This window comes from Dermacentor silvarum, chromosome 6 (genome assembly GCF_013339745.2).
Source record: "Dermacentor silvarum isolate Dsil-2018 chromosome 6, BIME_Dsil_1.4, whole genome shotgun sequence".
Classification (NCBI taxonomy): Eukaryota; Metazoa; Arthropoda; class Arachnida; order Ixodida; family Ixodidae; genus Dermacentor; species Dermacentor silvarum.
Window position 1 is genome coordinate 98,224,924 of NC_051159.1, and position 26,697 is coordinate 98,251,620.

The window sequence follows — 26,697 nt, forward strand, 5'->3', positions numbered from 1 at the left end:
CAACTCTATGGAGGTTTAAAATACATGGTGTTCTATGGACAAGAAGTTAAAGAAGTTAAATACTTCGTTATATTGAAGTTTGTTATATGAAGGTTTAGCTGTAGTACATCACCCTTAGAAGGAATTTCTTTTATTTTTGATCTGTGATCACTGATCACTGATCTTTTAGATATATACATTGGTTCGTTAAGGTGTTTTTTCCTTTGAATGCCAAGTTGCATTTCACACAGGTGTTATGGCACTAGCTTCATCAACATGGCTGATCGGGGAAGTAAATGGGAGCTTATTTGCTTTTAAGGCACACAAGATTTGTTAGCTCAAGTATAAATTGCACCATTTAGTATAAAGCAACCACAACATTACAGCTTAATTAAATAGGTCGTGTTGATAAAATATGAATGGACATTTTTATGTCGGACATGATACTAAATCAACTTGCAATATCTAGTCAAAACACTTGGTGCAAGTTCCGCACATGCGCTAACAACTTGAACACTAGTGGTAAATATGGAACCCTTTTGGGACACTTGATGTCATTAGCCTTGACCTTTTGGTGAAGGTGATTAGCCTTGGCGATAATACACTACATATAACATATGTTTCACCTCTGAAACTTGGCCGTAATAATTCAGCAGCGCGATCGAAGATCGTTGTTTGAAATGCACATTCAGTTTGTGTCCAGTTTGGCCTCATGCAATTCGCCTAGTCCATGCGACACTGTCAGACGCCGGGTGTGTCTGACAGCATCGCGCGGCCTAGGCCAGTTGCGTGAAACCAAACTGGAAGCAACCCAAACATGCGTTTCGAACAACAATATTGTGCTCCTGGTGTTAGCCTCTTTCTAGAAGTTTATGAAACAAGCCAAGCACTTTTTGGTCTCTGGGCTTGTTCCACGAGTGGTGGGAGTGCTTGATGTTAACAGCGTCATGAAGAAGGGGAGGTGGTCCTCTTTTTCAGTGCAGCTGCTGCGTGTTGCCAACTCATGCGTCTCTGCTGTTTTTTTTTTTTCTGCCTGTGGTGGTGGTGCAGGGCAACTGCCTCTCATCTTCTGCACTGAGCTCTGGTCAGGTGGTCTCGGGGGGAACAGTGTTCCAAGTTGTACAGACCACGGCTGGGTTCGTGGCACAGCCCATTCAGGTAGGGGACACAAGGGCCAAGGCAGGGGTCTAGGTAGCTAGATTGCCCCCATCCAAAACATTGCTGAGTTGCCAGCTAGATGGAGTAGCGGATATCCATCATTTACTTGAGCTAGCATCAGTTTCACTCTGTACTCTATGGGCTTTTATTGGGTGCACAACAGTCTCGTAGAATGAAAGCAAAGTTTTTTTTACACCGCACCAGTGCTCAGGGAACTTACAAAAACACTCATTTTCTCTTATCACAGCACTTGAATTGTGATGGAGCCTCATTAATTTCAAGTAGAAAGCAATGTACACAGCTGCTAATAGTTTGAGACTTATTGGGAGTAATAGTAAGCGTAAGTGAGCTGTCTGTTGTTATATGTAAAATGGGGGCTGACAGGTGATAATTGAAAAGATAGTAGCATGTGAGTGTAGTTAGGCTGGGATTTACATTATCCATTTTCATAACCTGCACATTGTGTGCCCTCAGGCGGCAATTGAGAAGCTGGCAACCGATTAATGGGTGCTCCCTACAGCCATCTCAGCCAGTGTACTAAATGTGTCTGCTAGTCTGAAATTGCATTGTGTTATTTAATAGCCTGTTGCTGTACTGCAGCTTTCTTAATATTAATCGTACCAGTGAATTCTCCATGCTTCATAAATGGGAAACGCTTGTGTTCAATAATTTACACGACCAACAAAGGGTTCCATGCATGCGGAGCATAAACGTCGGAGTTGGATCAGCATTTTGAAGTGTGAACAGGGCAGAAACATTGTGGAAGGTGGCACTGAAATGGCACACAGCACTAATGGCTGATTTTATTAATGAAATTGGCAAATGTACATCTAACTTCAATTAGCATTGAAAGTAAAAAATAAACTTAATAGGGAACATTAAAAGGCAAGTGTATGAATACGACACATAAAAGCCACACATAGCATCAGTGAACAGTAACTAGAATGACTGGAATCCATCCTGAAGTGAGGTGGCGATCAGGAAGCACTACCAAAGTTGGCACAGAAAGGGAATATTTGGTGTTTTTGTCATATACAAGGCGGTACTGAGTTGGGAGTACGTTGTCAATTGCATTCCTCACAAAAGAAATAGGACATCTGTCATCCTAGTTCCTGTGCTGTGCCATAATCCACCTGGGTTGCTGTGTGCATTTGCTTTAGTGAGAACACAAGGAAAACAAGAGCACCTACCCTCGGAATCTGCTTGCAACAGTGCAACAAAGCAGATGTTCTTTACTCAAAGGAAATGTGTGTATCTCCAGCTTTCAAGAATAAAATCACTTGCCGCTCAGCCGTGGATGTCATCCTGGTTGCTATCTTCCAATTATGTTTCCATGTCCCACTTCACATTGTGCATTGGCTGGGCCCTCTATATGTGCAGCCATTGCTTGCCTTGCATGTTTCATGCCATTCACAATTGCACATATAATCTTAATTGCACCATCTTCCAAATATGAATTTCCATTTGTATGCTGGCATCAGGCTGAGTGAAGTGGAAGTTCCAATTAACCTCAAGATTGTACTGTAGCATGGGCAAAGCTCACTTAAGCTGTTCTAACCATTAGCACTGCAGCAGTCAAGCTACTCTGCTGTCTATGTGTGCTTTACTGAACTGCTAACCTTATGTGCTTCACTGCAAGGATCTCATAGTGTCTCATAAAGTGCTTTACCTTTAGGTATGACAAATTCTAAAGAGTATAGATGTCAGAATTTCAGCTTGCATGTTCGTGCTTACATGGACGTACAGTATAGATCACTTATAACGTAACCGTTTATAGTGCAGAACTGGCTGTAACGCGGCCTTTTCCGACTCCTGTTTACCCTCCCATAGAACTTCATGTATACGCATACCGCTTACAGTGCAGCCGCGTGAGACGAAATACCGGTTTTAATGCAGCTTCCGTGGTAAAATCTCGCCGGAAAGGGCGGCAGCGAGCACGCTTCTCGACAAGGTGCGTGCTCCCGGCCGGCGTATGCATTATTCAATGCAATCAAACTCGTTAATTCGGACTTATTTGGCCGCGCAATGGTTAACTCGGACTACTTTCGGGGCTCGGTGAGTGAATAGCACCGCAAATGTGCGACGCAAAAGAACAAGAGCAGCGCTAGCGTCCAACCGAAACGAAGCAGCGGAGTCCGCATCGCCATAGCCATCAGTTGAAATCGTACGTGAATGGCAGCAACACCGGAACGCTTCGAGCCTATTTGTGTCTTTAAAGCCTGTATTCTTGCATTTACCGCCGCGCATAACATTGCGTTGGCTGCGGGCTATCGTAACTGCATAGTCGTCATCCACGATCACGTCGATAGCGGCCGCAGTTTTCTCCGCAGCGGTTGCGGCGAACAGTAGTTTCGTTCTTACTCTGTACGCGCGTCTGCTGCGGGCCTAAAAGAACTGCGTAGTTGCCATCGATGATCGCATAGATTGCGACCGCGGTTTCAACTGCAGTTGTTGCAGTGAATAGTAGTTAATTCGTCCAGACTCAGTGCGTGCGTCGTGCCTTCAGCACCGCAAAGTCGCCATTTATAATCGCGTCAATAGCGGTCACGTTTTCCGCAGCGGTTGCGGCAAACAGTTGTTTCGTTTTGACTCGGTGCAAAGCTGTCGAGCTTGAAAAGCACCGGCTACATCGCGATACTACAAAGCGTGTCTACATGCTTGGTCTACATGTTTTACATACGTGCAGGGCTTGAAAATCGTTATTTTCGTTATAGTGCAGTACCGCTTATAGTGCAGATATTCGCGACTCCGCTGACTTACGTTATAAGTGGTCTACACTGTATATAGTATATTTGGAAAGGATACATTTACCATGTTACGAATATAACACTCGGTTTTCTTTTTCCAATTTTGCACTACAAAAATGTGGCAATCTATGCCTGGTGGTAAGCTGCACTGAAGTATGCTGCAAAGCCAACTGCAATACTTAAAAAAAATTATTATTATGAATTGTGGATGTTGTATTGCACACAATATTGTAACATCTGTGCTACTGCAATGTAGTGCTCAAAATTGAAATTGTAAATTTACAGTGCTGGTTTATATATTGTGGTCAGTAGCATACCACATGTTTGCATTATAACCTGAATATATTGAAGTTGTTGTAGCAAACTTCCATTTTATGCCTGCATGGCATTGCTGTTGAAGTCCATGCCTCAAAGTTTGTCTTTATTTCAGATCCAAACAAGTGCAACTCTGCCTGTGATAGCATCAATCCATGGTGGGACACCATTGTCTCAGATTGGTGCAAACCTCTCCGCTTCTAACCAAGACCATCGAGTCTCTAACCTCGGTTAGTTTCGGAGATCTCAACCTGCATCTAGGAAAAAAAACGTCATATACTGAGATGTTTCTGTGCATGCATCCAACCTGTGAAGTTTTGAGCCAGTTGACACATGTTAAAATAAAACTACTGAAGCAACAGTGTATTGCTCATACTTTTTTTCATTGAACTGTTTACAATACTCTTTCCTTGTAGCTAAATGGATATGCTTATGGTGTAGCCCTGTGTTAGGTTATAACTACAGATGCTTCACCTTCGTGTTACTAGTTCATGTTGTGGGATTTGTGAGTGCAGAGATGTGTTGAGATTCTTTTGTAATAGTGTTACTGAACGGGTAGCAGTGGAAGACATGGTACACAAGTTTTGGCATCCACCCAGGAACCTCGGTGCTCTCATTTATTTGTGGTTAACATTCTGTGAAATAGTTGCCTGTATTTCTTATTGTTGGCTTTTGTGTGCGTTATTGCCTTTATGATTGTACTGATTTGTGTAAATCATTGCTGCATGTCAGAAGACTTCTATGATGAATCTTGCTCGCATGGTAGACAGAAGTGATTGCCATGCGCATTGCTTTGAGTGGGCTGTTGCCAGTTTGCTTGGTCAGGCATGATTCTAGAGTGATATTTCTGACCTGTTTTTGCCTTTGCTGTTTCTAAACAATGTGAGATCACGGGTCATATTCTTGATCGGTCACTTTTGGGGTATCGCTGTCACTTGGCACCAGTAAAAACTAAGCCAGTGGAAGTGCCCAATGCAATGGAAGGCATGGCTCACCTGTTGTCAGCATTACCTTCATGTTGCATAGTTCTGGAGTGCATTGACAGGATACCCATCTCTGGTTTTGCATTGCACATTATGTTGCACAAAATTGAAGGTATTTTCAAAAGTTATCGACCAAGAAAATGGCCATTGGTATGTGTTATAGTATTTGAAACGTCTGTGGTGTCCGGAGAATTGGGATGTGATAAGGATGTGGCAAATAGCAATTTTCTAGAGTTGAATGTCACTCGAAACGTGATGGCGCTGAATCAGATAGTTTCAGGAACAATATGATGCAAATTTCTTGAATAGCTTAATAATTTTGCAAGCTGGCTCCATATTCTTAGTCTAGTGATTAACAATTAAGCTAGAAAAGAATGACCATTTGTTTCAAATTTGCCTCTCAGTCATCCTAAAATTAGTGCAAATTATTTGAACACTATATGAAGGATCACTTGAAATTTTGAATTGCTGCTATATTATTCAGGGACACTACATATTATAGTGTACTTGCTATTGAAAATACTTGAAAATTGACACACCCGAGACCATTTCTTACAATATTGTTCATTTTTTGCAAAGAGATGTAGCAAATGCACTGATGTTTTCGTCGTCATTTTCTCATCAAATCTAAAAGCAGATAAAAACTACAGTTAAATTTGAGTTATCAGCTGTTAGCTTGCAGCTGCAATTTAGGCTTTTTTATGATTTATTGAAGTGCTAGATTGCTGAATATTGTAAAAAGATGGTTTGTTAAAGTGTGAGGAATGTTCATACTGCAGTTTAAGGTCGTAAAGTATCATTCAATAGAAAATGTTCGGAGAGCTTATGAATGAATTAGAGATTCTTATAATAGTGTGCCATTTGTAATAGAGGAAGCACAGCTCCACTGAATTCTATTTATATTGTCCTATGGTAAACTAGTGCAATATGCATTCCAGTGTTGTAGTTGGCATGTTTAAAGCTTTACATCATGTTGTAGGTTTTTTATTGTGTAATGCATTTATCCTAAAGGTTGTATCCCTTGCTGTAGTGCTCAAATTATTTCAGATCTCAGTCGTTAAGTGAAATCATCTCTTGCTTAAATGCAACTAAGAACACTCTTAATTCTCACAACATGCCCTATAAAGCCATGCTATAAAAATTTTTTTTCCAAGTCAGCGACCATGCCAGAAGCATGTTCAGGTTGCGTGTGATGAAGTGCTAACATCTGCTCAGAATTGTGAAGGTGCTATGCTCATCCCCCAATTTCATGCAGCTCCAAGGGCTCTCTCAGTGAGTGGTGATGATGAAGAGGAGGACCTCCTGGGCTCGAAGAAGAAACAGAAGCGCGGAGTGCTGCCGAAGCAGGCGACGAGCATCATGCGCTCTTGGCTGTTCCAGCACATCGTGGTCAGTATCATGTGTCTTGCTTCTTGCATACTGCTGACTTCTTTCACTCTCTTTTCACTGTGTAATTTGTCTTTTCGATAGATCACTGGGTAGCATTTTTAAAGACAATGTCTGTCTTGGTGAGTTACCTCTACTTTTCCGTATATGGTATATTTCTATCCTCTTTCATGGGTTAATTCCGGATATAGTGCAGTCTGAACATGTGCGCCTATTCCGAATATATAGTTAGTACCAGGGTTCCCAGTGGTATCCGTACCGGTGGTCAGGGGAGTGTTCTCGCATTCTTCCTTCATGACAGCTAGGGTTTTGAGATGCTGTCATTTGAGACGCTGCATGCCTTCGGATAAATTCTTTGGTTTGTGCACCCCATTCTTACCCCCAACTTGCTCAGGAAGACATTTTCTTGATCAACATCGACCACAGGTTGAATAGCCTTCCAACTTTTTTTTCTTGTGTGTGCATGCATGAATGTGCATGTTTACTTGCCTTTGAAGGCTTAGAGTTTCTTGCAAATAACTAGAGGAAGAAAGCAGTGCTGCTGTGGCTGTTGCATGCATCGGGAACCAGGAAGTAGAGATTTCAGATTGACATCTCTGTCAGGGAGCCAGGACACCTTGAAGATGCACCTGGCAATCACCATTCCGCCTCTCGCAAGGTTCACTCTTTACTGAAACAGTGTGCAAAAGGTTTGCTTGTTCTATCTTATTGCGCAAGATCTTGTTCAGTAGAACCCCGCTGATACGTTTTTCACGGGACCATAAAAAAAAGAATGTAAGAGCTTGGAAACGCAAGAACTGAGAAACAGGAAAAAGTGAGAAGTGAGTAATGGGTGAACTGCGCACAATTTTATCTCAATTCTTACGTTTGAAAAAAAGTCGTAGTTTCGCCCGAAAGCCGAAGCATCGATTGCGATAGCAAATTAGTAGACAGCTATACAAAGTAAGGATAGTAGTTCTATCATCCGTATAAACTTGCAAACATTCACTTATTCACTGTATTAACAAACGTGGTGTCAGTGCACACAGGCAAACATGAACACATCAAACTCCATGAGTGCAGGCACTCGCTGTTGAAACGCTGGTGTGAGGAAGCGCGGCAGCAGCAGCGAGCGATGTGATCTTCGTGCTGTCTGTCGCTTCAACGCAAACTGAGCGCCGAGAACACACAGCACGCACAAAGCTATGCGCCGCCGATGCACCTACACTGCCTCGACTCTGCCCTCAACTCAGATAGCTTTCAAGATACGGCTTGTTTTACCACACGCAGCTGTGCAGTACGCAGTTGATGCCTGAGTACAATGCCCCCCCCCCCCCCCCGGCCCGGTGCCTTGAGCGCGACTGAAAAAGGCGCGCTTCCTCGCCGCTTTTCTTTGTTGCACCCGCGAGATCTAGCCGCGGTCGTCGGCTCCCCTCGCATGCTTTCACTCGCACATACAGCATATGGTGCGCGGCGACGACGTTTTTAGGGTGCCAACACGTGATAGACGTCATCTTTAGATACCAAATACAGATCTCAAAGGCCATGCTTTTGCTGGCGGAAACCGAAAATACGTCATAGGTGTCGCCCCTGGCACTTTGAGCGGCCAATCCCATTGTCAAGCCACCAAGCCAAGCGACATGAAAAGTCAACATGGCCGCTCGGGCCGGTGAGGGGTGGCAGTTCGCAACGCATGATGCGGGAATGGTCCCGCAGTTGTCACGCAACAATTAAGGGAGCTATGCCGGTACCAGCCGAAAACAATGTAACAACCAGGAAAACGCAACACCCGGGAATATAACAGTGGAGTTCTACTGTATTATAAAGTAACCAGTCGCGCTATGGCATACAGCTGTATATTGAATGTGGACAAGATCACCAGCATGTCATGGGAAGGAAGAGAAGGTCTGTGCTCCACTTACAATCATAAGTTGTTTTGTTTGCTCGTTATATGTGAAGAAATGTTAATGCAAGAAGTAGTATGGGGGAATTAAAACATGTTATAACGATTCATTTCCGAAAAAGCTTCAGTTGCACTGTCGTCAGCATGCTCTGGCCATGCTTTAGGCCATGCTTTAGGCCATGCTTTAGGGCAGGCTAAAGCCCCTCCATCCAGGCGCCACTGCTGCTTTTGTGCCAACCCTTAATATGCGCCGCCATTTTGTGATTCGTCAGTCACACCGGTTACTCCTCTGCAATTTCCAATTCTGGGATTTCCAGTTCCAGTAGTTCTGCTTTCGGGATTTCCCCTTCCTGAGTTTCCGCTTTCAGTGTTGTTGCATGCTCTAAACTCTGCACAGCAGTAGCAGATGGCAGATGCTGTCATTTCCACTCGAAAGCAGAAATTGAGATGACTTAAGTTTTGCTTCACACTGGAAGCTGAGGTTATGTTGGTGGTAGTTAACCTGTTTGGCGTAAACATGTATGAAGGGGCTTTGGTCTAAGCCACATTCAAGACAAGCTGAAGCTTCCATACCCTTGCGTTCAGGAACTTGCATAAACATTGGTAAGAGGTATTTCTCTTGGTAGTGTTGCAAGAGACTCCATGCTTAGGAGAAACGGAATCCACAGTTGCTTCTGTTTAGTTGGATGTGACATCACTTGTTTTGCCTGTGTGTAGTAGGGAAATCCCTGCGTGAAAGGCTCTGCTATGAAGTTTTGCAATGCTGTGCCTTTATTGTGATTCAGGAGTTTGTTTTCTGGTGGTTAGTTCATGATGCTTGTGTTTTTTGCTGGCTGTGGAGCTTTTAGGGCTGCTGCTGAACCCACTCGGGGTAGCACAGTAAAGGCCATTCTCTGGGAATGAAAAACCAGTCAATATACTAGTGGCAGTAGTGTTCAGCATATTGAATAGGCTGGTGGGTGGCTATTTGTCATACAGCTGTACAAGCATTAATAATTCTTGTCAGAGTGTCAAGTTGGATTTTAATTAAGTGGAGTTTTATAATAAATACACAATATTAATACAGTCAGCTTCGTCAGCATTTCTCTTAAACTTTTGCAGCACAGCTGACAATATTTTCTTCTTCCTCTTTCTTTGCTTATTGGTTCAGCACCCCTATCCCACTGAAGATGAAAAGAGGCAAATAGCAGCTCAAACCAACTTGACCCTTCTCCAAGTCAACAACTGGTGAGTCTTTGTGTAAAGCTTTTGTTTAGAACTACTGTAAACATTTTAAATGTTTGGTATCCATGTCTATCCTCACTATTGGTAATGTGCATGAGATTTACCTCTACATTGATGCCTGCTTCTTTTATTGTCTGTGCTGTGACTGAAATCCTAAGGAGCTTGCAATTATGCTCGAATGGAACCTTTAAAGAATGCAAATTTTTTGTTGCCTTTCTGATTCATTAGGAACCAAACATTGCTTGAGCAGAAAAGTGGGAAGTTTGGATTATGAGATAATAGAACCAGTTACCAGTGCTCACTATTTAATGATTTGTCATGTTAGCAAGGATAGTGCAGTTGAAAGTGGTGGTGTTTTTCATCTCATGCTTGTAATAAACTGAAATGTTCTTATGGAGCCCTTTCTTGAAAATTTTTGGATCAGATGTTGCATGGAAAGGCACCCATTATGTTTGAGTTTTCACAGCTGCATTTTATTCTGCTTTTGTCCTTGTGTAAAGGAAATGAGACATTATGCAAAATGGTTGAAACAGCTGTGCACATACAACAGTCTTTCAGATTCCCAGACTTTATTAAATATAATAAAGGATAAGTACCTAGATCAGATCTCATTTCTTGATGTGATCTCATGGCACGGACACCGTTATCTCAGAGTCTTGGCACCTCTCGAGCACCAGCAGCGTAGAAAAACATTAGGTGCATCCACACCGCCTAATCGTGGAGTTAGTGCGAGCAAGTTGGTTGCAAAGTAACGGTCTCAAATGCTAGAAAAGTGACCCTTTCGGGTCAGTTGCAGAAATCCACTGACACTTTTCTTTTCTTGACAATAGCAAGTTTGAGCAGATTTGCGTGCCACTGCCACTTTCTCTTTTTTCGTTGTGGCAGGAATCGCGAAACCGCAGGTGATGGTGCCTCTGTACATTTCAAGGCACTTGTAGTAAGCTTGTTATCAGGGTAGGCAGTGAGAGCCCTAGAATAAACTAAGTGAAAAACAGCAAGAGGCAAATGTATGCTCGATGAGAGACTCAGAACACCCCATCGAGTCTGGTTGGCAGGAATTTTTTTCTACTTGAGTTGGGAATGAGACGACTCTCATGCTGTCCTTTCTTTCATGCTGCTTAATCATGAATACTCAAACTTGTTCGGTGCAAAGGCAGATGTAAATGACACCAGTCTCGAGACATTTTGCTACGATGATGGGCAGGTTGCGATTGCTGCAGGGAACATCAATCGGTGCGAGTCCCTCCTTAATTGCCAATGGTGTCAGTCACGAGACCTCTGGATTTTGGCATTGTGACTGCACCCTGTGATGTGTTTTTTTGTTGTCACTGATCTCGGGGGCGTGCAGGTGTTATGAGAGATGGAGAGGGAAGACGCATGGCAACACAGCAAGCAGATATTTAATCACACTCGAAACCAAAAACCTCAGACCAAAAACTCAAACACACCCTGAACTAGAACACAATGCATAAATAAATGTTAACAAGAATATACAACCTAATAAATCTATCCACGTTCATGCCCTTAACTTTGCCTACGCTAGTCCTGGGCGTTTCCTACACCAAAGTCTGGCATCACTGGCCTACTGTTGTGGCGATGCAAGAAAGTCGTTCTTACGGAGTTCGGCCTTGTTGCTCGTCTTCTCCCGGCGGGGATCTCGTTGGACCTTTCTTAATGTCGGTGCCTCTGCCGACTGTCGTATAGTCGTTGCTGCCTTGCGGTCGGTCCTTCAACTCGCTCTTCTCGGGAGCCTGGATAACCCGGTCGCTGCTGACGTGGCAGGGAGGCGCGACGGCTTAGGCCTAGCGACGTGCTCGGCCGCCGCTTCCGTCTCCGTCCTTTCCCGAGTGCCGACGTGGCGTTCCGGGGATCATCGAACGTGCCGGTCTGCCGTGGAAGAGGGGTCCTTTCTGGGGTGCCCGGCCCTGCCATGAGAGGCTGCAGCCGGTCCAGGAGCCTCACGCGAACTTGCCGAGGTCGACGGCCACACCTTGGACGGCCAACGTCACGGACTCGGCCAGACCCCCAAGTCTCCCGTCGCCAGAGCGGAGCTGGCGATGCGACCTTCCTGGCCCGGAGCCACGTCGATAATCCCAGCTCAGCCTCGCTTCTGCCTCGATTATGGCGCGGTTCACGCGCCTCGCGCGCTCGCGCCGTTCTGAACGCTCCGTTCACGTCATCCTTTTCTTCTTTTATTTCGCCGCCGGCCTCTTACTCATGACACACCCTTAGCGTGCCAAAGATGGCATCTTCCACCTTGTCACTTCTGAAACGCTAGCCTCACAGAAACTAGAAAGGTTGAAACATGTGAAGTCATTTGGGTTGATATTAATACTTATGACAAAGACTTAAGGCTTCAATATGTATGACTAACTTATCCAGCATATGACTGTAAAAATGGATGAGGCGAATGGGAAAACAAAAATTAGTGTGGGAAAAAGTACACTGTCATGGTGTGAATATTTAATTTTTTGCGGATGAGTTGAGTGAGGGAGAAACATTTTCGGAGAGAAAGAGCTGGCACTGATTATGTGTCTCTTGTGAAACTGATGGAAGTGTGCCTTGGCTTCTATGTTCACCTTATATATCTGCACACTTGAGAAACTGCTCCAAATAGGTCGCTTGACTTCACATGCCCAGGTTCATCAATGCCCGTCGGAGGATTCTGCAGCCAATGCTGGATGCCAGTAACCCCGAGAACAGCCAGCAGAAAGCCAAGAAGGCCAAAGTGCAGACGGTGCGGCCGGTTGAGCGCTTTTGGCCCGATGCCATCGCATCCCTGCAGCCTCGAGCATCGAGTCACAATGGCATGGCTCCAGTTTCTTCTCCCAGCGCCCATGGCAGGCCTTCCAGTGAGTGCTCACGCTCATGTTCTCAGGCATGGAGGGAAGAATAAACTAGGGGGGAGTCTGATGCCAAGCCAACCTCCTCTAGCGCTGCTCCTCCTTTCCTTCAGGGCCCATCTGCACATTGACTCTTAGGTTCTAGATGGCTGCTGGGCCTTTCGAGGCATTGTTCGGTTCATGGTGGCTCTTATACTCGCAGACAACTCTCTTGCAATGAAGGGGAAGCTATGGGGGCAAAGCTTCTGCACATGGGTTACTCTGCCAAGTGGTCCGGCAGAGCTTGACAATGCTCTCAGTTTGTCGGAGCCGATACTGAAACTGTAGCGTCTATACGTGATGGTTCAGCATTTGCCCAATAGCGGGAGAGAAAAGCGGAAATAGAAGTCAGATTTACCACTCAGTGTTGTATTTTGTCTTATTTGTCTTTTGTAAATAAGATGCTTATGTTTAGCTTAAACTAACACAGATGATAATGTGGGACCTTTTGCAGGAGGGGTCTTACGTGTGCACGATTTGCCTCCACAGCTTTCCCTTCATTGCCACCGAAAGTTGTCCGCGAGCGTAGCTGCTTGACCTTTCAAGGCATTGTTTAGTTTGAGGTGGCTGTTAGTGACACTTTCGTCATGATTGGCCTTCGTCATCCGCTCTCCCCTCTACTCTCCCCCATTCTCTTCATGCGCTCAGTGGCTAGAAATTACCACTTGTCTATCACGTGGTGAGAGCTTATTTCCCATGAGCCTTTCCTTCATGGTATTTTGATGACTAGGCTTCAAAATTCTCACATGGTACTCCTTTGTCTTTTTCCTCCATGGCCTCAGGGGGGGGGGGGGGGGGGGTTCTGACCATTGTGGCTGGTGGACTTGGATGTTATTCTGTGATTTTATCTTGTAGACACAAATAGAGGTAGCTTCAGTGTTTTTCTTGAATTTGAGGTTTTATCTCTTCCTGTTTGCCTGTAAATAAACAACATGTATGTGCAGTGTGCAGTGCTGTTATTTAGAGTGCAGTCCACTTATAACGATACCACATATAACGATATATCGGTTATAACGATGAGTCGACTTAACAGTATCAACTTGTGCATTAGGGCTATGAGAAAAAAGAAGTATATATAACGATCCGTTATTCACAGCATATCGCATGTAACGATCAAAATTTTGCTTCTGGGCAGCGTTTATCATGCAGAATAATTCTGAAATTTGCATTCCAGTGTTGCTCTTAACCGATACGGGGCGAAAAGGTTGCCTGCGTGAGTTCGTATCTGCCGCCAATACCGCGCGGTGCATCCCGCGCGCATGCCAATTGCGAAAGCCACGGAGATCATCACAAGTTGGTGCATCGTGCACAAGATGGCACCAGCTGCTTCGCGTCACCGGCGGTCATGCGAGCGTCCATAGAAGGGGGGAGGGGGAGAAAAAAAAAAACTGTCTCTCTCTCTCAGTGAGTGCGGAAATGCGCAGCGGGAGGTGCGCCCCGTGCACCGACAAAGTGGAAAGCTGAGTCTCTCGAGACGAAACTGCAAATTTTGCAAGATTAGAAGCAGTACGAGCTCGCGCATTCGATGATATCGACGATTACGAAAACAGGGAGCACCACAATAATGAAGGCTAGAAGCAGTGGCCATGCCGATCAATGGAAAAGGGGGGATTTGTGCACCAAGACAAAACCCCCATGGGCGAAACCAACACGGTGGGAGCCGCTGACATTACCGAACTCCCAGAGCGTGTCGCTACTGACCATGAAATAGGTGGTGCTTTAATGGAAGCGTTTCTGAGTGCAGATAGTGCTACCTCGTTCTGCGAAGTGATCTACGGCGGGGCGATCTTTCTCGTGACAGACGGTGGCGTTGTACGACGGAGGCAGCGTCAGCAGCAGCAGTGACGACGAGATTGACAATGGCCTGTCTGTGACACCGACCCCGATGTTCAACCGAAGTGCAATTTCATTGATCGAGTCGCTCATTGATTTAATGCACACTAAATTATAGCTGCCAGTGTTTGCACAGCAGCTGGAGGCGCACACGGCGTTGTGAATCCGAAACTTCTGCGAAAGCAAGTGCAGATTTCTATTTCAGTGTGCCGAACGATTGAGGCGCTATTTAGAGGTATAAATAAATGTTTATTTCACAGCCTACTTTCTACAACGTCAATATCTTATTGCAAGTGGCAAATTTCGTTTGGTTTTGGGACTACAACAATATATTTGGCCGTTTTTTTCTTACGGCAGCGCAGATATAGCCATGATTGGTTATAACGATAGGATTTTTCATTCTTCTTAATATTGTTATAAGTGGACTGTACTGTTGTATTATGCAAATTATAACGAATAATTTGAAAAGCCTGCGCGCATCTATCCCAATTATTCGTAGTTTCCGGTTGTGGCCTTCGAGATATGGGAAGCCAGAAGCGTTGCAGCATAACACAAACACCAGACGACGAGACAAATGAAAATTGTATGCCGCAATGCGCCCGGCTTTGCATATCTCGGAAGCAGGATCAGAAATAGGGTGGCTATGACATGTTTCCGGCTACTGCAATTGCTTCATGACCCTTAATGCAGCGGACTACTGTACCAAGCAATCCCACATTACCGATTACTGTGAGAAGTATTGCTACGTGGAAAATAAATGTTTTGTTCTTCTTTTAACTTCTAGTTAATGAGGTTTTACTGTAAATTAGAATTTGAACAGGTAAACAAATGCACTTGCGGTTACCCTCGGTTGATGCCCGCCCCCCCCCTTTTTAGTATTTTGTTCTCAATATTTGCAACCCTTACAAAACATTCTATGGTTTATTCGTGACACACAAGCATTTTGTAGGCCTTCAGACCTGGCAGCCTTATGACTGAACAGTCATGTTGGCGTTGATAAATAGGCAACTGCAAGAGCCATGAGGTAAATAGCTTAACTGAATCGACTAGCTAGAACAGCGCTGGGTTTTGGAAAAACGTAAACAGATTCATGAAAAGCTTAGCATGTTTATGGTATCACCAGATGGCCCATTTTATTTGTATATCAGGTTTTAGTTAGACAACAGAGATTTAACAGTACTACTGGCCCAGTGAAAAATATCAAGGTATGCTTAGATATTCCTAGGAAGAGGAAGCTTGTGCTATTTTTGTAACAATGGTGGTACAATCAAAAGCGCATCTGCAAGAACTTCATTAAAGATCCTGTGATTTCCATGCAATTTGCCGACTTGCATATCACCCACCCGATAACTCAAAGCTCATGCTCTCTTGGGGAACTCTACAACATAATAGGTGAAGTTTAGTATCATTATTTGTTTATTAAGTGTACTTTCACAAACATTGCATCTAAATGTTTTGTCTACCTGGCCAAATAGTACAGATGAAAAAGTGTAGCTTATGTAGGTACTGCAAGTGCTTGGTTACATGATAACAGCAGGAAAGGTTCATATGCTTGGAATGATCACATTCTAGTGTTTCACTTTTGTAGTATACAGTGCAGTTTACTGTTAAAGGGAACACACGAGTGTAAGAGCATGTGCTAATTTTTCTCTCGCAAATGTACAATTGGCCGTCTTTGCAGCAGACAACTTGTGGTTGACGGTGCTGGCCTCTTTCTAGACACACCTGTGAAGTTCACTGACATCAGGCGCGGATCCAGGGGGGATGTCCGGATGTCCTGACCCCCCCCTCAGATTTCTGTATCGCCCCCTCGCTGATAGGGGGATGGCCCTGTCACAAAAAAAATATGGCCACCAGCATTCTTCAAAATTATTTTTCGTGAGTACCAGTGGTAATAGCCATGTAGAAGTAAAGTTAGCTCGCTCACAACCTTAGTTGTACTCTGTAGGGGTGTGGTGTCGCGAAGTTGCCGTAGTTAATTTTTCTCATGAACACCTTGGACCTCCTGGCGCCGGCCGTGCCTTACTCGTCCCGTCGGTGGCGTCGAATGAACGAGGGGACGTCCCTTTTGCTAAGCACGCCGATGTCCGCGCGAACGCCTTCGGGCCTGATCAACTTAGTTCCGCATTGGGGTGTCATCGGTTGCCTCATTTGCTGTCATCGGTCCTGCGACCAACCTGCTTAATGAAAGAGATCTCTCGCTGAAGTGTTCATATATAAATAATAACAACTAACAGCTAAACTAAGAACTACGCATAGGCAACCTTTTTTTTAACTGCAGCACTCATTGTGATCACAGTTACACGTTGACAATAACCAGTACGAGCACAGTACCGTTCGTACGCTACAAGTTTTTCATTGTAACTTCGCACTTTTATTGTCGTACATTAAGCATAGGAAGCTCAAAGCCGCCGGATCCGTTTATCTGAGTGGGCGTTCTCGCGGAGCGGGGCGAAGCCTCGAGCAGCGGCTGGATGTGGGGGAGCGTGACGTCAGCGGCCAACGCCAGCGCACGGGCCTAGGATGGCGTCGCGTGGTTAGAGAAACGGGAGCAGATGCGCGCCTTGTGTAAAAGGATGACGTCGCGTGAGAAACAAAACATGAAGACGCTGGCTCGCGCTCTCGGCTACTACGCCACATCGTTCTTATTGTAGGTGGCGTCGTGAGTCTTCATACGCGGTGATTCGCATATCGTAAACAACCAGCGTAGTGGTTGCAGCGTTGGAGCGGAGCGTTACGCACGTATTCAAGAACGTTCCTCTAGTCAACCCAACACCTCGACTCAAGAGGAAAGATAGCACCGCCATCCCTCCAAAGAAGTGGTCACTGAGCTTCGTGATCACTCATGGGAATTCTTGAGAATTGTCACGTCTTTATCACTCGAGAGGCGGCGCTGTGCTCAACAAGGTGGAGTGGAGGAAGAGCTTCGGGTCGAGGGCTGTTTGAGAATTAGTCCTCCAAAGCAAACGAAGGTGTCTCAGCCGAACACAAATAATCTTCTTAAGGAAATCAAGGTGTCCCAACAGAACTCCAAAGACGTGCTTACGCATTTATAACGAACCTGCGACATATCATCCCAAATTTTATTTTAAGAAACAAAACAGGCTAGATATACCGGGTGTTCAAAATTAAGCTTTACGGTTTTCTTAAAATTAGGCACTGGGAGGCAGGTGAAGACCACCTATGCAAATTAGTTTTGTGGCCAGGGGGACACAAAGTGAGATAATTATCGCTGTCAGCAGCCGAATTAACTAAAATTGAATAATTAACTTTTTATTAACTGCAGTAAGTGTGTATGTTTGTATTCAAAAGTTAGAGGCAGTCGTGTTTCTACACAGTTTCACTTGGAAGAATTATTCTAGCATGTCTATGCTCCGAGATATACAACTCCAAATTTTAATTGTCGTTCGCATGATTAAGCATGCAAGAGAGTGAGGATCGGCGCAAAGCTCCTCCCTGATGTGAGCGGCTGTTGGGTGCGGCGTTTAGTCTGACAACGCGGCGGAGGCATTGGCAAAAATAATAACTGCCCTCCTTCCCCTCACGGCTGGCGAAATAAAAAAAATCGAAGAACCCGTAACCGCTGTCGTAACACGCGACCGCGCAGCCTGTAAAGATGGCGGCAGCTGCCATGCCGAGATAATGGCACGAGCGGAGAAGCCGGAGGGCAGTGCGCGTGCGTAAGGGTGACTAGACGACCGGGCATGGTCCTTGTTTGGGCTACGCAAATAAAGTGACTGCTGATTTCCAAGTATTGTAAGTTTTATTGAAATCAAAAGCAACACCTGCACCATCAACAGCAGAAACCTTTTTAGCTATTCTAACGAATATTTCATACTGCCGCATCAACTTCGCTGTTGTCATGCACAAATGTCATGACAACACTTCACCCATAAAGATGTGAATGCCCTAAAAATGTTCAAAATGCCTCCCTTCCGCAGCAACGCAAATCATAAACCGCTCTCGCGTCGAGTCGATAACTGTGCGCAGTACAATCGAAATTTGGAGTCAGATATCTCGGAGCACGAACACGCTAGAATAATTCTTCCGACTGATACTGATACACGACTGCCTCTAAGTTTTCAATACAAACATACCCACTTACTGCAGTCGACAAAACTTAATTGTTCAATTTTAGTTAATTGGGCTGCTCACAGCGTAATTATCACCTCACTTTGTGCCCCCCTGGCCACATAACTTATTTGCGCAGGTGGTCTTCGCGTGCCTCCCAGTGCCTAATTCTGACATAGATCCAGCTGGAGTATCTAGCAAAGCAAGAGCCACAGATAGGGGTGTTCCTTTTAACAGTGTACTGCACTGTACATGCTTTAGCCAAATCAATGAAAACAGGTGCTAAAAAACAAATTTATGGGTAAAGTATCTATCTGCATTATTTCCTCATCACATAGTTGTTGAATGCCCATTTTCTTTTCCCTCAGTAGTTCCTTTCTTTATGTCCTCACCGTGGGTTTTTTTCTGCATTGAAACAGCCAGTGGTACAAGCCTCTGCTCCGAAGCATCTGATGACAGTGCCTGTGGAGGGGACACTGGTCACTCGGCAGCCGAAGACGAGAGCAGGGACCATGGCAGTAGCAGCAAAGCCTAACAGCACAACAGCCCTGCTTCTAAATAACAATGAGCCATGCCCAGCACTAGACAAGGGCAACAGTGCTGCATCCTCTACATCTCTTCTAGGAATCTGATCTTCTCATTGTTCGTTTCTGCTACGTCTTCTGTGCATTCCGGTAGTGTGTGCTCCCTTTTTTTTTTTTTTTCTTTCCCCCGAGTTCTCACTTCAGTCTTCTAGACTAGCTTATATCATTTTACATCATGTGATGTAGCACTACTGATCGCACTTGTCGGTGAAAAAGGTGGGCTTCTGCTCGGTTGAGGCACGGCTCATGTGTGTGCGCTTACCCCCTTTGAGATTGCCTTAGAGGTGCCTCTCAGTGCGTGCGAGCCTTCTTTATCCCAAGGAATGAGTGATACATAGGGAGAGGGAAGAATCTTTTCTGCACAGCTTTCTTTTCCTCATTGGTGTCATTCGAGGCAAGCTTTAGTTTTGTGCCATATCGCAAAGGCATTCGTGATGCACTTCTTGGCCAGGTGCTCGGTTACGTAGATCTGCAGTGCAGAACATGTCATTTCCAGGTGAATGCATGCCATTCCTTTATACGAGCAGGCATGAAAGCTGCTTGTCGATGTGTCATCATCATAATAAAAGCAAAGATCTGCACAAACAGACACTCAGTCATGCTGAAAGCTTGTCTGGTGCTGCAGTTAAGTGATGAACGTGCTTTTCCGTGCTTTTGCTTAGTTTAATACAGTATAAGGACATAAACTGTCAGCCGCATTGCTCAAGCATTCGTGCACATTAAATAGTAATGGGAACACAGTCACTGACTGATCCTTTGGACTTGAAGCTGGCCATGAAACTGTCGCAAAACCACTTCTGGTCTGCCACCAACAGACAGATGTATGTGCGTAACCTTGATCTCGGTGGATGAGGGGAATGACAACCGGCATGCTTTCTGTTATATAATTTTTGGCTCACATTGATCTGTAAGATTTTTCTATACTTGCTACCATGGGCTGAAATGTATAGGTGCTTTTTGGTGTGATTTCAATCAAATTGCTCATCAAACAGCTCATGAAAACACGAGTGGCCCAAAATTTTCAGCCAGTTTCATCGTTTACAATGCCGATATTGACGATGCGCAACATCTCAATTTTTGCTCGGTGTTACACATTGGTGCAGTTGAAAATTATTGCCAGGCAGGCCCACAAAATGTTTCAGCTTGTAAGGCAGCGAAATCATCTTTTTAGACGCCCTCTACTTAGAATTTCTAAAGACAGTCTGGAGGCACTCACAATGTTGCACTGCAGTTCTCCACTGCAGTTCTCTATTCATGTTTCTCATCTCGGACTTACTAGGGGGATTCAACGGATGCATGACTTATGGTATGTTATATCGATGACTACACTGTTCACATGCTGGTTTGCAATCTCTTCTCTGCAGCAACAGCAGAACTCATTGACACAGACATAAGCTTCATTCTAGCATCAACACATACACTTTTCACCTTGTGGAGAGCATCATGTGTGTAACTGGAGCATTGACACATGGCTGGCATTGGTCAACTTAATTGAATCTGTGTCCATTCAGGCGATTGGCAAGGTGCGGGATAACGGTTAGAACACCGGGGAATATATGGTGGTTATAACTCTTAAAGAATCAAATGGGTACAAAAATCTGTCGGCTGCTGTATTTCTTCATTCAACATGAGCCATCAAACAGTGCAGCTGTGCCCATACTTTTCAGGAAGGTTCTTAAAGATTGCCACAAAATCAACAAACATTGTCAATTTCACTTAGCCTTCAGCTGCAGTTACATTGCTTTTACGGCACAAATAGTTACTAGTCATGGATTGCACTGAACTAATAGTTAAAGAGTTAAAGTAACAATGTCATTTGTCTCACTTAAGGCAGAAGATTCCAGGAAAGTGTAATAAACGTGCATTCAATCTAAGTTGCTCTTTTAATGTGTTTTTAACGGTAGTAGGCCCTGTTTCCATCAACCATTTTTTAGGAACACAAGCATTGTAGGGCTCTTTAAACATAGGCTTTCTGCCACTTACTGTATTATAGACTTCTGAATCCTCTGCAGTTGAAACATTCCTGCTTCTCATTGTGATGTGACAAGATGCAATCATTCACTCTATTTAAGCATTGCTCAATGTAGGCACATGAGAAAAAAAGGGCATTTTATTGGCTGTAGTCTCACACACTTGTATGAGAATGAAACATAGCAAATGGGAGGCATCTCTTGCAGTTTTCCCCTTTAGTGCGGACATCTTAATGAAACCACACTTTTTTTTCTGTGGAAAATGTTCTCCATTGAGAACCTGGCATGAACAGTCTTCCTGTAGCATTATATTCTGTAAAATTCAGAAATGTAATCTTCTTGCTATCAATCATTTCTCAAGGCACGCAACAGCCAAGTGAGTGGGAATTTCACAGGATTCATGTGTGAAGCTCAGTTCCCAGCTCTGGCATTTTAGTGTGAGCAAGTACACACGTGCATCGCGCCCTTTGCTAATAAATCATTGCAGTCTAAAGCATAGTGCCTGAAATATGTAGCAGCTGAAGTATGATGCCTATGAACATGCTGAGCGCTGCATAAAATGTCAATAATTTTTTTTTTCACCTCTTTCATTTCATTCTCACTGTAAAGAAGCTTCTTGGCGCCGGAAATATTGTGTTCAAAATGTTCTGACTTTTTGTGAGTAACAGCAGTTATGTCAGTGGGGAACCTTCAATTGGCATTATTAGACATTCTATGTCTTCTGTTCACAATGACCTTGTTCCCCCTCCCTTTTTTATTGTGCATAGATTGTGTAATATATTCAACATCTTTGACATTTCACTCTGGAAGCACTGACAGGGACTTTGGTGTACAACACTGCACAAACGTATTTCTGCTGTGTCACTTTTTCATTTTGTACAGGCACCATTCTTTTGACACTCTCGTAACGTGTTTTGTCTTGTGTTGGGAGCATGTTTATAACTTGGGTTCTCTGATGAGCCCGATAGTAATTGCTCAAGGCTTCCCGGTCTAAGTGTTCTTTTCAAGCGCACATGTGTTTTAAGCATCTGCACTGTCGCACAGTTTTGATTTTGATTATACCTACACGCTGTGGTGGTATCCTTTTTAACAGTCGAGCTTTGTTAAGTTTTTCTTTATCTTTTGATGTTGCGTCACTTGTGTCAGTCAGTTGAAAGTCATGTTGAACCTCTTTTTTGTTATATTTTCTCATTATTTTTAGTGCAGTTGAGAATCAGGCTGCACAGTGCTCAACAGCGTGCAAGTGAATTGTGTATCATAACAGAGTGCACAATGTGATCTGTGTCTTTCCCTTCTGCGTGATGTTTTTGTTCATATTTTTTTGTGTTTTTTGTTTTTCTTTTTTTGCTGATGACCTGAGCTATATGGGCAGTAGCAAAACACTTGTTTCAATCCAATATGCATTTCGTCGCACAGTTGTTGATGTTTTGCTTCTCTCTGTAGTGCCAGGGACATCAAACAGCAACAAGAAAACTTGACTATGACTTGCACAATACAGAGCCAGTATCTGAAGCAGTTGTACATTGCCGTGTTATTTCCAATTGTACAAAGCAGGTGACAAATGTGCGCAGGAATTTTCCTCGATCAGCCTGTAGGTAATAAGAGCTCTGAGATGCAGTTTGCCCCGTGTTAGTACCAGGGTAGACTTATCTGAAGCTCAGGGGTAGCCTCTTGGTTACTTGTCTCTCGATTGTTATAAGTGCGTAGTGATTCTTGTACAGGTTTTATGGTACGAATTTTGTAAAGCCCCCCGAATGCAATAACTAGGCATTCTGAAGAACCCAAGTGCGCAGCAAACCAGCATGGTGTTGCCAGTCTCTTATGCAATCTCTTTGTAATCGCATGGCCGTGCGCCACATTTTCTCGTGTTCCACTGTTTCAATTGCAAGGGTTCATGTAGCGAGAGAGAAAGGCCTCTGCGTAATGGAAGCCAGTGCAACTGCTAGGTATAGTTAACGCGTGCGGACAGGGGCACAATAGTTCTGATGCCATGAAAGATTGTTCTGAAGCTACATGACAAGTTGTTTTGGCCACAAGTTTTTGTGTTTGATTCTTGGTTTATGAACATGTGCTTCATGAAGGAAAGTGGAAAAGTCATTGTGTTCTCTGTTGTGTTCAAAGCTTATTAGACATCTTTGTGGTGGTGTGGCTTTTTTTTTATTTTTTGAGTCTGGGTCGATACACTAGTATTTTTTAGATATTGTGTCATGCTGTACGCTGTGAATTTGCTCGCAGTTAACAAACCTTACTTGATACAGTGTACGCTCAAAGAAGTAATTGTTAAAGGGCCCCTTACCAGGCCTCATTGCAAGTTTTGGTGATACACTGGAAGTTGCAAGGTGCCGTCTAGGAAGCATTGTAGCGAAATAATTTCTCAAATCAGTTCATTATTGGAGGAGATGGACGAAATCAACTGTGCTGTTAGTATTCCACCAGGAGGCTAGTATCACGGTCAAGGAAGACACTCTCACCCTTTGCTTCGACTAGTTTTCACAAGCAGCGTTCCTTCCCTGCATTCTCGTATACTGGAGCCAAGGAACTGCACCACGTTCATGTGATAAGCTCCACCTCATTCTTCTTTCTCTACCTTCTTTGCTGCGTGGCACATTTCCTTGCGCATTCTGCATTGGCTAATTAACCGACATTGCGTGCCGTGGTCGGTGGCATTGCAAGCATTGTGTCTTGCGAAGAGGCATTTGTGAGTGTGACGTTGACTCTCTCGCTCGAAGCGCGGCTCTCTCAAGAGGAAGGGTTTGCGGCCTTCTGTTTGAAATTTCATCTGTTTTCACCACAGCATGGTCTGGGCACTGCACTTGTTTGTTTGCAATGCCCAAACCTGGTGAGGGGCCCTTTAAGAAGAAACCAGTAATCGACAAGGTGCAGGGCTGCTGTGTCTCCTGAAGCTAACCACCTAGCTTGCAGTTGCTGTTTCTCATTGGCGGCAAGCTGTTGCTTTACTTATTGAGTTGCCAATATATTTTTGATGTTTTACCTTTTGTGACCGAATTATCACTTATTTATCTTCCAACCATTCATTTGTGCTACATTGGCACGTTTGTGCTGGTTCTAGATGTTGTGTTGCGTGTGCAAATGTTCAAGTTATGTTGTTCATAGCAGGCACTCTTAATACCTTGCACTGTTATTGTTACCATTTCTTCAGGGTCTCTTCTGCGTCTGTTTGCCTCGATGCCATCTTTTATGTTTTTTTTTTTCTTATGCCACATTTTTATAAAGGGTCTGCCAAATAGCAAACTATATGATATAGCCTAGCAGTGTCGGGAGATTACCAACAGCAAGTTGTAGGTTTCTATTTAATATAGATGATAATAAAAGACATTATTAATATACTTGTGGTCGTCTGGAGTGAACTACATAGTCATCATTCCAATTGTTTGCTGACAGCTGTACTGTCAGCATAAATTGAAACACGAACAGAAAATAGCTGGTCAGAATGCCTGTTCCACATAATTACATGCATTGGCATGTAAAACCCCAGAATGAAATTTTTTAATTACGTGCAGGTGTAACATTGAATTGTTCTAAAGCTGCTTTCTGAGCATGGGATAGTCAGAAATGTATGTTTTCGCATCTAAATTAAGCCACCGCTACAAATTGAGGTTAAACTAGAAACGTAGCAATACATTTGAGTCATTTTTTGCTCGTTCATGTTTGAAGTTATGCTGATATTACAAGCGGGGGGGGGGGGGGGGGGGTGCAGAATAAATTGCTACGAATAAAACAAACTAGTATACGCTGCATATTTTCAGCCGCAGATTGGCAAGCATCTGCAATCTATGGCGTGGTTCATTCACAGCATTGAGTTTTGGGGCTAGCACACCTGAATAAGATACTACCGCATCACAATGTAAAGTAATATCACATAAGGGTGTTCCACTTTGCTTTTTACCATTGTATTTCGTTCTAGCCTGCCTAAGTTTGTTGCACTGCCTTCAAAACTTGACCGATTATGCAATTATGTAAACTACTACATCTCCCTTTTGCATAATTTCTTTCAACTATAACTTCGTGCAACAGGCATGCTGACTGCATGCGACACACTGTTAGCATAGTGGCAAGTATCAGTGGAGTCCAGATCACAAATGTGTGCTAACGGACCAGTTAAACACGTAAAGATTAATTATATGCACTAATCTTCTCATGTCAACTTCAACTGAAAAAAAAAATATGAATGTGTGCAATATTTGTTAATTTACGTGTGCCAGCGGACATGTGGTATGCATCATTGTAGCGAAGACCTTGTTTCCTTGGGAGGTGTTCTCGTAGTGACAGTGAAACGACACCATCTTTCTGCGGTATGTCAATGGGCCTCCTGTGGCAATTCTAGCACTATACAAAACTATAGATGGTGGATTTATGGTGTTTTCACGTCAAAGAAACGCAGGGTTTATGAGAGACGCCATAGTGGAGCCTGTGGAGGGCGCCGGATTAATTTTGACTATCTGGGCTTCTTTGACATTCAGCCAAAGCTCAGTGCACGATCGCTTTCTGCACTCCGTCCCCATCGGAATGCGGCTGCCACGGCTATGAATCGGAACGCGCGACCAAGAGAGAAGCATTTCTTTCCAGAACTTTCGAACGGTGCGAGAACGCCCGAGCTCCGCTGCACTTCCCGGGTTCAGCGCCGATCCTTAGAGGTCCTCAGAGAAACACGAAGGTATGGAAGAGGAGTTCGATTTATTAATTAAATTTGTTTAATTTATGAATTATTAATTTCTGTTGAAGTGATTTGCCTTAACGTCCCAGAGCAAATTGTAGGCTATTATCGACCGCGTAGTGGAGCGCTCCGCATCAGTTGTTTTTTTTTACCACCGCGACTTCTTAAACGTGCTCGGAAAGCGCCGTCACATGAATGTTCTTGCATTCCATTCCCGTCAGAATGCGGCATCCTCGGCCGGGAATCCAGCCCGCGACCCCGTGCTCGGCAGCAGTACGCCATAACCGCTGAGCCACAACGGTTGACCGTCGCTCTTCCGGCGTCCGCGTCCAACACCGCCGCGGCAACGCTGTCCACGAAGCGATAACCTAGCTTAGAGTGTACTAGGATATTGTCTAGTACACTCAAACCTAGCTCTTCCTGTGGCAACGCTTGAAAGTTCGCCCTACCCGTACCGAGGTGGCTCAGTGGCGTTCTGCGCTGCTGAGCACTAGAGTTACATCTATATCTCTTTCCGTACCGCGCCCATTGGGCATCGTTAACTCTCTATGGATGGTTTGAAACTAGAGTACACTCTAGAGTACAACAAGTTGGTTCTTTATTCTATGGTACAACCACAGAACACCCATACGTACAACTAGAAACACCGCTTTCGAGACCTTCCGCGCCGCTCACTAGGGTGCCTCGATGCGTGCGCCCCCCTCCGCCGTACGGCGGCGGAGGGGGGCGCACGCATCGAGGAACCCTACCGCTCACGGACACACTGCGCCATCGGACGTGAAAGAGGAGAAACTATATTTTTGTTTTCTAAGCAGTTCGCATTTCCCCCCTCTATCTAGATCACTATAGCAGAACGCAAAAATGTCCGGCTCCGTAAACGGCGCGCGCGCTTCGGGAGATCGCAGATATCGTGATTCCGCTGTCTCTGCGGCTGATCGTATCGATACATCGAATAGCGAGTCAGAGGACGCTGACTTTTCGTCGGACTTTGAGTCTGAAAGCGACGAC

At 44.4% G+C, this 26,697-nt stretch overlaps 1 protein-coding gene across 3 annotated transcripts in view; it reads left to right on the plus strand.

The window, feature by feature from the left end:
• The window catches only part of LOC119455740 (homeobox protein PKNOX2-like), a 43,971-nt gene extending 19,612 nt beyond the window's left edge, over positions 1-24,359 (plus strand). For 2 of the 3 annotated variants that reach the window (XM_037717169.2, XM_049669231.1), the window contains exons 6-11: positions 1,030-1,137; positions 4,315-4,429; positions 6,438-6,571; positions 9,601-9,677; positions 12,315-12,526; positions 18,880-24,359. In XM_037717169.2, coding sequence (XP_037573097.1) covers positions 1,030-1,137; positions 4,315-4,429; positions 6,438-6,571; positions 9,601-9,677; positions 12,315-12,526; positions 18,880-18,995 — 762 coding nt within the window. In that variant the 3' untranslated portion in view covers positions 18,996-24,359. The remainder of the gene's footprint in view (positions 1-1,029; positions 1,138-4,314; positions 4,430-6,437; positions 6,572-9,600; positions 9,678-12,314; positions 12,527-18,879) is intronic. The other variant, XM_037717171.2, reaches the window with a different exon arrangement.
• Positions 24,360-26,697: the final 2,338 nt, after the last annotated feature.